Below are 12,179 nucleotides of genomic sequence, written 5' to 3'. Positions count from 1 at the left end.
GAAAGGCCTGGGTTACTGATATGAAGGGATTTTCCCTGGAGCTTGGAAGGGAAGAGTTTCCAATCCCTTGGTAATCCTATATACAGCCCCAAGTCTTTCACTAAAGATCTTAAAGAATGTTACAGGCATCAATTAACCTTTCCAGCACCCTAGACTGAAAATCCAGGCTCTTGACCCTATTTTACTGACAAAAACTCAAACCTACGGTTTAGAGCCAAGAAAGGAATATCTTGGCTCATGTGACCTGAACTGAACAAGCTAAAGAGACTACAGGTATGCATCACCACGCCTAGCTTATTTTTTATTATTTTTGTAGAGATAGAGTCTCACCATCTTATGCAGGCTGGTCTCAAACTCTTGGGTTCAAGCAGTCCTCCCACCTTAGCTTCCCAAGGTGCTGAGACTGCAGGCATGAGTCGTTGCTCCTGGCTGACAGTGGTTCTTAATCTGGGGACTGTAGTGCACTTAAATTTATGTGTGTATGTGTCACTCCTTGACTTTAGGCAGATGATACTTTCACTTACTCCTTGTCGCTCAAATCTCAGCTTAAAGGCAATCCCCTCAGAGAGGTCTTCCCTGAACACCCATCTTAAGTAATGTTTTCTATCATATCCTATTTTAATTTCTTCAGAGTACTTGTCATTATCTGAGATTATCTTACCCTTTCTTTGCCCCTCCTTCACTATAAGGTAAACTCCATGAAATGAGAAACCTATCTGACAGTACATTGTTCATGTTCAACAAGTGTTTGTTGAATGCTTAAATAAGCAAGTCTAAATGAAGATGTTTTCAACAATATGTAGATGCTGTTGAAATGAGTAAAATATACATTTATTTTTAAAGTCTAAATTTAGGCTGGGCACAATGGCTCATGCCTGTAATCCCAGCAGTTTGAAAGGCCAACGCGGGAGGATTGCTTGAGTTCAGGAGTTTGAGACCAGCCTGGGCAATATAGCGAGACCCCATCTCTACAAATAATTTTAAAAATTTACCAGGTATGGTGGTATGCACTTGTAGTTCAGCTGCACTGTAGCCCCTCAGTCCCTGTAGTCCTGTAGCCTCTCAGCCTTGGCAGGCTGAAGCAAGAGGATTGCTAGAGCCCATGAGATCAAGGCTGTAGTGAGCTATGATTGCACCACTGCACTCCAGTCTGGGCAACAGAGCAAGACCCTGTCTCAAAAATAAATTAAATAAATAAATAAAAAGAAAAACCCTGATGTGATAGTCTAAGTATCTATTGATTGAGAGAAATACATGCCTAAAGTATCACTTGGCTGGGTGCAGTAGCTCATGCCATAATCCCAGCACTTTAGGAGGCCGAGGCAGGGGGATTGCTTGAGCCCAGGAGCTTGAGACCAGTCTGGGCAACATAGCAAGAACTTCTCTCTTAAAAAAAAAGTCTTGCCTGGGCATGGTGGCTCATGCCTGTAATCCCAGCACTTTGGGAAGCCGAGGCGGGTGGATCACCTGAGGTCAGGAGTTGGAGACCAGCCTGGCTAACATGGTGAAACCCCGTCTCTACTAAAACTACAAAACAAATTAGATGGGCATGATGATGGGTGCCTATAGTCCCAGCTACTCGGGAGGCTGAGGCAGGATACTCACTTGAACCCCAGAGGTGGAGGCTGCAGTTAGCCGAGATCATGCCACTGCACTCCAGCCTGGGCAGCAAGAGTGAAACTCCAGTAATTTTTTTAAAAGTATAATTTAAATTTAGACTATTTTGAGACAGGATCTATGTCACTCAGGCTGGAGTGCAGTGGTGCAATCATAGCTCACTATAGCTTCAAACTCCTGGGCTCAAGTGATCCTCCCACCTTAGAGCACCCCTTCCCCCATCCCCACCCCCGCCCCAAGTAGCTGGGACTACAGTACGTGCCACCACATCCAGCTAATTTTTTATGTTTTTTTTTTAGAGACAGGGTCTCACTATATTGCTCAGGCTGGTCTTGAACTCCTGAGGGCTCAAGTGATCCTCCCCACTCAGCTACCCAAAATGCTGGGATTATACACATAAGGCACTGTGTCCAGCCAGGGTTTTTCTTTATAATATTGAAAAAAGGGTTGGCACAATTTCCATTTCTGACATCATATGGATTATAATTTCTGAACAATCTTCCCCAAAAAAAACAACTAAAATGATAGGTTAAATATAATTTTTAACTTTAAAATTCATAATGAGATGACACAAAAAGTTAGAATGACCCCAAGACAAACTAACCAAAAACAATTCTCCTTGAAACATTTTCTTAAGTCCTGGTTTTGATTCCATATCACTGGCCACTCCTCAGTCTTCTCCTTTCCTGGTTGCTCCTCTACCTCTTAACCTTTTAACAGTGAAGAGTTCTAAGGCTTGGTCCTTGGATCTCTTCTCTGATTGTACTTCCTTGGCAATCTTATATAGTCTGTGTTTTCAATATAATTTGTACTCTAATAAAATTATAAATTTTATCTCTGACTCAGATTTCCTTGTGTACTTCAGATTTGCATGTCCAGCTGCCTATTTGACATCTTTACTTGATTGTCTAAAAGGCATCATACGGCCAGGCACAGTGGCTCATGCCTGTAATCCCAACACTTTGGGAGGCTGAGACGAGTGGATCTCTTGAGGTCAGCAGTTCGAGACCAGCCTGGCCAACATGGTGAAGCCCTGTCTCTACTAAATAAATAAATAAATGGCATCATAATGCCCAAATATGAACTCAAGTCAATGGCAATTCCATTCTTCCTGTTGCTGAGACCCAAAACACTGGAGTCATCTTTAACCTCCCTTTTTCTTATATCCCAATCAAGTAAAGGGAGGAAAGTGGAAAAGAAAAAGGACAAAAATAGCTCGATCCATCTAAAATAAGGTAAGAAAAGGAGAAAAGAGGAACAGAAAAATAGGAAATAAAAAAGCAAATAAAACAAAATCAAATATATTAGTAATTACTCTAAATGTAAATTTACTAAATTTTCTAGCTAAAAGATGGATTGTCAAATTGGATTTAAAAACAAAAAACCTGGCCAGGCATGGTGGCTGGTGCCTGTAATCCTAGCACTTTTATAGGCCAAGGCAGGAGGATTGCTTGAGCCCAGGAGTTTGTGACCAACCTGGGCAACATAGTGAGACCCCATCTCTACAAAAATTTTTAAAAAGTAGTCAAGCATGGTGGCATGCACCTGTGCTCCCAGTTACTCAGGAGGCTGAGGTGGGAGGATCACTTGAGCTGAGGAGTTTGAGGCTGCAGTGAGCCATATTTGTGCTACTGCGCTTCAGGCTGTGTGACAGGTGAGATCCTATCTCAAAAAAAAAAAAAAAAAAAGACAAATTAGCTTGGCATGGTGGTGCATGCCTGTAATACCAGCTACTTGGGAGGCTGAAGCAGGAGAATCACTTGAGAATCACTTGAACCCAGGAGGCGGAGGTTACAGTGAGCTGAGATTGCGCCATTGCACTCCAGCCTGGACAACAAGAGCAAAACTTTGTCTCAAATTAATTGATTAATTAAAAAAAATCATGGGCCATTGCAGTGGTTCACACCTATAATCGCAGCACTTTGGGAGGCCAAGGCAGGAGGATCACTTGAGGTCAGGAGTTTGAGACCAGACTCAAACTGGTCTCAACATAGTGAGACCCTGTCTCTACAAAAATTAAGAAAAAATAAATAAGCAGAGTGGCCAGGCACGATAGCTTACGCCTGTAATCTCAGCACTGTGGGAGGCCGAGGCGGCCGGATTACCTGAGCTCAGGAGTTTGAAACCACCCTGGGCAACATGGTGAAAGCCCATCTCTACTAAAATGCAAAAAAATTAGATGGGCATGGTGGTGCGCACCTGTAATCCCAGCTACTCAGGAGGCTGAGGCGGGAGAATCGCTTGAACCCAGGAGTTGGAGATTGCAGTGAGCCAAGAACGCGCCACTGCACTCCACGCCAGCTTGGGTGACAGAGTGAGACTCTGTCTCAAATAAATAAATAAATAAATAAATAAATAAATAAATAAATAAATAAGCAGGGCATGGAGGTGTGTGCTTGTAGTCCAAGCTACTCAGGAGGCTGAGGCAGGGGGATCTCTTCAGCTCAGGAGGTTGAGGCTGCAGTGAGCCCAAGATCGTGCCACTGTGCTCCAGCCTGGGTGACAGAGTGAGACCTTGCCTCTAAAGAAATTTTTATATAAAATAAAAATAAATACAAAAAAAACTAAATCTGACCACATCATGATTACAAAAGATACAAGTAAAATATAAGAACACAGAAAGACTAAAATTCAAAGAATGTAAATACATAATATAGGAAAATTCTAATCACAGGAAAGCTAATTTAACTATATTTCTAGCAGACAAAATAATTTTTAAGCAGAAAGAATTACTAATCACTACAAAATAAAATCTTTACAAAATAATAAAAGGATCAATTAACCAGGAAGATATAACAATTCTAAACTAGAAAGCACTCAAAACACAGCATTTAAAAATACATAAAAACAAAAATTGACAATTCTTCAAAGAGATAGTGACAAATTCATTAACATAATAGGTTTATTAAAATACCTTCCCCAGTACTTACTAGTTCAAACAGGCCAAAGAAAGCCATGCCATATATAGAACATCTTGAACAGCACAATTGGTAGGCTGGCCTAATAGAAATAGAAAATTGGAGGGCCGGGCACGGTGGCTCACACCTATAATTCCAGCACTTTGGGAGGCCAAGGCAGGCAGATTACCTGAGGTCAGGAGTTCAAGATCAGCCTGGCCAACACGGTGAAATCCTGTCTCTAGTAAAAATACAAAAATTGGCCGGGCGCGGTGGCTCAAGCCTGTAATCCCAGCACTTTGGGAGGCCGAGACGGGCGGATCACGAGGTCAGGAGATCGAGACCATCCTGGCTGACACGGTGAAACCCCGTCTCTACTAAAAAAATACAAAAAACTAGCCGGGCGAGGTGGCGGGCGCCTGTAGTCCCAGCTACTCGGGAGGCTGAGGCAGGAGAATGGCGTGAACCCGGGAGGCGGAGCTTGCAGTGAGCTGAGATCCGGCCACTGCACTCCAGCCTGGGCGACAGAGCGAGACTCCGTCTGAAAAAAAAAAAAAAAAATACAAAAATTAGCCAGGCATGATGGCAGGCACCTGTAATCTCAGCGACTCCAGAGGCTGAGGCAGGAGAATCGCTTGAACCCAGGAGGTGGAGGTTGCAGTGAGCCGAGATCGCTCCATTGCACGCCAGCCTGGGGGACAAGAGTGAGACTTCATCTCAAAAGAAAAAATTGGAGAATAAGCATTATTTTCAAGTATACATGGAACATTTACAAAAATTAATAACATTCCAGGCCATAAAGTTAGCCTCATAAGTATCTAACCGATAGTTTTTTTGTTTTTTGTTTTTTTTGTTTTTTTTTGTTTTTGAGACGGACTCTTGCTCTGTCCCCCAGGCTGGAGTGCAGTGGCGTGATCTCTGCTCACTGCAAGCTCTGCCTCCTGGGTTCACACCATTCTCCTGCCTCAGCCTTCCGAGTAGCTAGGACTACAGGCGCCCATCACCACGCCCAGCTAATTTTTTGTATTTTTAGTAGCCAGGATAGTCTTGATCTCCTGACCTCGTGATCTGCCTGCCTCGGCCTCTCAAAGTGCTGGGATTACAGGCGTGAGCCACCGTGCCCGGCCTCCTCATATCTAAATGAAATTAAGTTAGAAATCAGTTACAAAAAGATAAAGGAAACAAAAGTTTGGAAAATTTTTAAATGCACTTTTCAACAACTTGTGAATCAGAGGAGAAATCAGTAGAAATTAGAAAATTCTTAGAATAAATAAATGGTAATGAGAATATTATATATCAAAACCTGTAAGATGCCAGTAGTACTTAGGAGGAAATTCATAACAGTAGTGTTTACATTAGGAAACAAATAAGGCTGAAAATAAGGAAATAAGAAATTAGAAAAACAGGCCGGGCGCGGTGGCTCACGCCTGTAATCCCAGCACTTTGGGAGGCCGAGATGGGCGGATCACGAAGTCAGGAGATGGAGACCATTCTGGCCAACAAGGTGAAACCCCGTCTCTACTAAAAATACAAAAAAAAAAAAAAAAAAAAAAAATAGCCGGGCGTAGTGGCGGGCGCCTGTAGTCCCAGCTACTTGGGAGGCTGAGGGAGGAGAATGGCGTGAACCCGGGAGGCCGAGCTTGCAGTGAGCCGAGATCGTGCCACTGCACTCCAGCCTGGGCGACTGAGCAAGACTCCGTCTCAAAAAAAAAAAAAAAAAAAAGAGAAATTAGAAAAACAGCAATAAACATAAAGAAAACAGAAAGAAGAAAATAAAGAGCAGAAATTAATGAAGTAGAGAAACATTCAGTAGAGAAGATCAACAAAGCCAAAAGTTAGTTATTTAAAAAGACTAATAAAATAGCCTTGCCGGGCGCAGTGCCTCACGCCTGTAATCCCAGCACTTTGGGAGGCCGAGGCAGGGGGATCGTGAGGTCAGGAGTTCAAGACCAGCCTGGCCAACATAGTGAAACCCTGTCTCTACTAAAAAATACAAAAATTAGCCAGGCGTGGTGGTGGGCGCCTGTAGTCCCAGCTACTTGGGAGGCTGAGGGAGGAGAATGGTGTGAACCTGGGAGACAGAGCTTGCAGTGAGCCGTGATAGCATCACTGCACTCCAGCCTGAGCGACAGAGTGAGACTCCGTCTCAAAAATAAATAAATAAATAAATAAATAATAATAAACATTTTAAAAATAAAATAGCCTAACTTGCAAGAGTAACCAAGAATCAAAAACAGAGAGAAATAAGAAAACCATAACTAAATATGCTACAGATATTAAGCAGGTAAGAGTTATAATAACTTTATGTCAATAAATATGAAAAATTAGATAAAATCAATAGATTCCCAGAAAAATACAATTCAGCAAAGATGGCTGAAGAAGAAATAAAGAGCCTGAAAATTTAAAAATTTGAATCAACTTAAACTTTCCACAAAGCAACCTCTAGGCCCCAATGGCTTCACCAGTGAATTCTTTGAGTCAATAGAAAACTGGATAATTGAATTGTGGTAGAGTTATACACTGGAGTGCTACCTAGCAATGAAAACAAACTACAGCTACATGCATCAACATGATTTTTGTTTGTTTGTTTGTTTTTGAGACAGTCTTGTTCTGTTGCCCAGGCTAGAGTGTGCAGTGGCGTGATCTTGGCTCACTGCAACCTCTGTCTCCCGGTTCAAGCTATTCTCCTGCCTCAGCCTCCCAAGTAGCTGGGATCACAGGCATGTGCCACCATGCCAGGCTAATTTTTATATTTTTAGTAGAGACGAGGTTTTGCCATGTTGGCCAGGCTGGTCTGAAACTCCTGACCTCAAGTGATCCACCCACCTCGGCCTCCCAAAGTGCTGGGATTACAGGTGTGAGCCACCATGCCCAGCCCAAGATTTTTTTTTTCTTGCTTTTTTTTTTGAGATAGAGTCTCACTATGTTGCCCAGGCTGGAATGCAGTGGTGCAATCTTGGCTCACTGCAACCTATGCCTCCCCGGTTCAAGTGATTCTTCTGCCTCAGCTTCCTCAGTAGCTGAGATTACAGGTGCGTGCCACCATACCTAGTTAATTTTTGTATTTTTAGTAGAGATGGGGTGTTACCGTGTTGGTCAGGCTGGTCTTGAACTCCTGATCTCGTGATCCAGGAGTGAGCCACTGCGCCCGGCTTTTCTTGTTTCTTTTTTTTTTCTTTTTTTTTTTTTTTAATTTGAGACCGGTTCTTGCTCTGTTCCCAAGTCTGGAGTGCAGTGGCATGATCATGGCTCACTGCAGCCTCGACCTTCTGGGCTCAAGTGATCCTCCAGGCTCAAGTGATCAATCCTCCTGCCTCAACCTCCTGAGTAGCTGGGACCACAGGCATGCACCACCACACCTAGCTAATTTTTTTTGTTTTGTGTGTGTGTGGAAACAAGGTTTCACTCTGTTGTTCAAGCTGCTCTGGAACTCCTGGGCTCAAGCAATCCTCCCACCTCAGCCTCCCAAAGTGCTAGGACTACAGGCATGTGCCACCACACCCAGCCAAAAATTATTTTTATATGTGTAAAAAGCTATTTCAAACTGACAAATATTTATTCTGGAAAGACTGGTTTTTTCTTTTTGCAAGCTGAAAAGAGTTCCCTGATGGCCCTTAGATTCTGTAAAAGAGAATCTGGGAGGACAGAAAGTTCAAAATGTGAAGCACTTCGTGGCTCAGGATCTTTTAATGAGTAGAGAGTGAATGGGGCCTGATCCGTCCCTCTGGCTCACCAGCCTTTCCTAAATGCACAGCAAACATGCTTGCTTCCTGCCACTCTCCACCCTCAAGTCAGGAGGTAACTGAGGTCTTGGCAGCTGCCCTTCAGTCCTTCCCCAAGCCGACTGAGCATCTGGAAGTTAAGCCAAAGGCCAAAAGTGTCCTGACTTCCTGAATAAGCACCTGTGAACTAAGAGAAGACATGGTGAGGCCAAAGCAAGTGCTCAGGGGACATACTACTGCAAAGAACAGAGCAAAAGGAATGATAAGGGATAAGGAGCGCCCAGGAGATCTTGTTCAGGGCCAGCCAGTGAATTCCCCTTTCTCTCTCCAGTCCCCCAAATTTCCCATTGCAAGTGTCAGAGGCTCTTAGATGCTTCTTTTTGTTTGAGGTGGAGTTTCGCTCATGTTGCCCAGGCCTGAGTGCAATGGCGCAATCTCGGCTCACTGCAACCTCTGCCTCCCGGGTTCAGGCAATCCTCGTCTCCAGTAGCTGAGATTACAGGTGTCCGCCACCACGCCCGCCTAATTTTTGTATTTTTAGTAGAGACAGGGTTTCACCATGTTGGCCAGGCTGATCTCGAACTCCTGACCTCAACTGATTCATCTGCCTCGGCCTCCCAAAGTGCCGGAATTACAGGCGTGAGCCACCGCACCCGGCCTGGCTCTTAGGCTCTTGGGCTTGGAGAAGCATGAAGATGAGGGTGTTCTATGGCCCAAAAGAGAGATTTTTGTTTTTGATTTTTTTTTTTTTTTTGAGACGGAGTCTCACTCTGTCACCCAGGCTGGAGTGCAGTGGCACAATCTTGGCTCACTGCAACCTCTGAAACTCCACCTCCTGGGTTCAAGCGATTCTCCTGCCTCAGCCTCTTACGGGCATGCATCACCACACCCAGCTAATTTTAGTATTTTTAGTAAAGACGGAGTTTCACTATGTTGGCCAGGCTGGTCTCAAACTCCTGAACTCAGGTGATCTACCCACCTCTGCCTCCCAAAGTGCTGGGATTACAGGTGTGAACCACTGTACCCGGCCCCAAAAGAGAGTTCAGCTTTTTAAGGGCAACCAGTTCCAGGCTTTTGTACATGCTGTGGCCTTGCTTAGAATATTTTCCTTCCATCTGGTCCTGGCTTGCTCCTTTAAAACGTTTTTTTTTTTAGAGACAGGATCTCACTATGTTGCCCAGGCTGGAGTGCAGTGGCTATTCACAGTCGTGATTATTGCACACTACAGCTTAAAGTCCTGGACTCTTGACTCAGCCTCCCTAGTAGCTGGGACTACAATTGTGTGCTGCTGTGCCCAGCTGCCTGGCTAGCTTCTATTCATTATTTGGATTTCAAATTATGAACCATTTCCTCGTAGAAATGGAACACCCACCACCCAACCACCACCACCCCACCTTCACCAACTCTCACCACTCCACCTTACTGTTCTCTAAGAAGAGGTTAGAAGCCCTGCTCCCATGCCATGCCCTGTTCTTCCCTTATCAGCACTATCCCACTCTAACAGTTGTCTGTTTATTTGTCTACTTTCCCACTGGGATTTAAGTTTCCTGAGGTCAGGGACCATGACTGTCTTACTATCTCTACCACCAAGATACTACATGACAGGTACTCAGAAAATGCTTGATATATGGATGAATAAAATAAAGGAATGGCAGAGAGGACAAGTGATAGAGATTTCCTCCACAAGTCTAGAGTGTGGTTCTCAGCAGCCTAAGAGAGGAGCCTTCCAAGCAAGGGAAAGGAACACTAGGCTTTCTCCTCCCTTCCTCTCCTTCCCACTCCTTCCCATTCTTTTGCCAGGGCACCGCCCCTCACAACATCCATCTCCACTTCTCATTTGGTGTGAGTTTGAGCTCTCTCTACTGATCAAACTTCAGAACCACAGGGAGCCAAGCCTAGGCACCCTTGCCAGTTATTCTTCGCTAGGAAGAGACCCTTCTATACCCCAGCACCCCCAGTCTAGGATTCCTAAGGGACTGGAGTAAGGAGAAAACAGGGCTGGTCAACACACTGGAGAGTTCCAAGTTCTAAGCCCACACCTCCCATCCTCAACATCAGGAGCACTTCCCTCACATCCTCACCTCATGCTGTTTCCTGGGGTCTCCACTCCCAGACTCCTACTCCAGCTAATTCACAGAAATGTTGATTTCTGGAGCCTTTGGCTGATACATCAGCTCTGACTGTGGAAGACAGATCCCAAGATGGATTGAGAATAGATAGAAAGACAGATAGTGAGAGACAACATAGAGGAAGGGACCCACTGACCGGATATAAACCCACAGTGAGACAAAACAAAGATCAGAGTTGAGAAAGACAGCCCACTTGAGCTGAAGCCTCAGCCCTTTCCACCCACATCAAGGGCCCCTGTCCTATGAAGAAAGATTTCCTTCACCCCTTCGGTCTGCCTATGTGTCCATACACAGCTAAGGGAAGTGACTGTTGATCAGATCTGCAGGCTTAATGGAGATATTATTTAGGGACAGCTCCTGGACAAGAACGCTCTCCCAAACCCCGACACATTCTCCTGAGAGGACCCAGCCTGGAGCTCACATCTTCACTGTCACTTCCACTGAACGAGTGTTCTGGCTCCAGCCCCTTCTCAGGGATGCTTCTCTCCTCCTCTGGCATCAGCTCATCCAGCCAGAGGAGTTCCTGTGGTGAGAAGACCCTCTCCAGGGCCTTTCGGACCCCCACAAGGCCCAACAACTGCAGGAATAGAAACATGGCCCAGGCCTGTCAGCAACATCAGTAGGAACATTAATAATAACACTTCTTGAGCACTTCCTATGTGCTAGGCATTGTATATCAGTTTCACTGAATGCTAGCACATTCCTATGAGGTAGAATAATTATTCCCATCGTACAGAGAAGGAAACTGAGACCCCCAGTGATTAGTTACTTCCCAGAGGTCACACATCTGGGATATAGTAAGCAGATTGGTTCTACTGCGAAGCCTATGACTCTTAACTTCCTCAATAAGAACAAGGCCAGAAGCCACCTATGTTATCACCTCACTGAGTAATAAAAGTGTCACCATTTCCTCTACCAAGACCTTAGATTTCTTCTGGGTTTTATGTTCTTACCTGTGGCTGATCACTCCAAAGAGGTTGGGAAAAGAGGTGAATCAGGTATCCCAGGACTAGCCCATACATAGGTATCACTCTGCCATCTTTTTCTTTGTCTTAGGATTCCCAACCAGGGAGAGCCACAGCGAGTGAGAGGGGAGATTCTTCCTCTCGTGGAGGCCTTGGCCACCCTTCCAGGCTCAGAGTCTCCCAAGACCCTCCAGGACACAGCCCAACTTTGCCTCAGGTTACCATGAGGGGGAAGATGATGGCTGCAGGGGTAGACTTGATTATCCAAAGTAGCCCCAGACAGACAAGCTGGATGGCTGTGAAGAGATGGACCCTGGTCAGAGGCACATGCCTCAAGAGTAGCAGGTCTGGCTGGTGTTTTGCTGGCATCAACAACAGCTTCACTCTCTTAGTGAACTAGGGGAACGAGAGGAAGAGAAAAGCAGGGCACTCAGGTAGCCTGACAGGAGGGTGTTACTGATAGCTATCGTAGCCCAGCACTGGGAGCAGGCGGGAAGCATGGCAGCTGAGTCCCTGAGCCCAGGAGAGACAGAAAAAAGAGAGTAAGAGGGGAATTCTCAAGTGTAGACAGGAGATGCCAGCAGAAAAGAAAAAAGGAGTGGGGTTGCTAGGTAATTTTGTTCTTTTTTGTTTCTCTTTTTATTCTTTTTTTTTCTTTTGTTAGGTGATTTTAATGGGCTCACCTGAATGCTGCTAAGTGCTGCCACCCCCATATACAGGAAGATGCCATAGAGCACAGGCATTGGGATGAACTGGTAGAAAGAAGCAGAGAGTTAGCAAAGTTTACCTCTGCCGACCTCCTAGATGCCCCAGGATGCCTAGATGTCCTAGATTCCTCTAGCATCTAGT

At 44.9% G+C, this 12,179-nt stretch overlaps 1 protein-coding gene across 17 annotated transcripts in view; it reads right to left on the bottom strand.

Annotated features, from left to right (window-relative positions):
• The window catches only part of SLC4A9 (solute carrier family 4 member 9), a 31,268-nt gene that overhangs the window by 7,096 nt on the left and 11,993 nt on the right, over nt 1-12,179 (bottom strand). For 6 of the 17 annotated variants that reach the window (XR_002522771.2, XM_021939722.2, XM_021939725.2 and 3 more), the window contains 5 exons: nt 12,014-12,082; nt 11,553-11,726; nt 10,787-10,942; nt 10,318-10,416; nt 8,165-8,423 (listed from right to left, as the gene is read on the bottom strand). Coding sequence is in view for 9 of the 17 variants with exons in the window: in XM_021939722.2 (XP_021795414.2) it covers nt 10,363-10,416; nt 10,787-10,942; nt 11,553-11,726; nt 12,014-12,082 (453 nt within the window). In the remaining 8 variants the exon portion in view is untranslated. Of the gene's footprint in view, nt 1-8,164; nt 8,424-10,317; nt 10,943-11,318; nt 11,727-12,013; nt 12,083-12,179 lie in introns of those variants that run through there. The other 11 variants (XR_002522766.2, XR_002522768.2, XR_002522767.2 and 8 more) reach the window with 7 other exon arrangements.

The sequence above is a fragment of the Papio anubis genome, chromosome 5 (genome assembly GCF_008728515.1).
Source record: "Papio anubis isolate 15944 chromosome 5, Panubis1.0, whole genome shotgun sequence".
Taxonomy (NCBI): Eukaryota; Metazoa; Chordata; class Mammalia; order Primates; family Cercopithecidae; genus Papio; species Papio anubis.
Note: the sequence above shows the minus strand (reverse complement) of the source record. Positions and strands in the feature narration are given on the sequence as shown.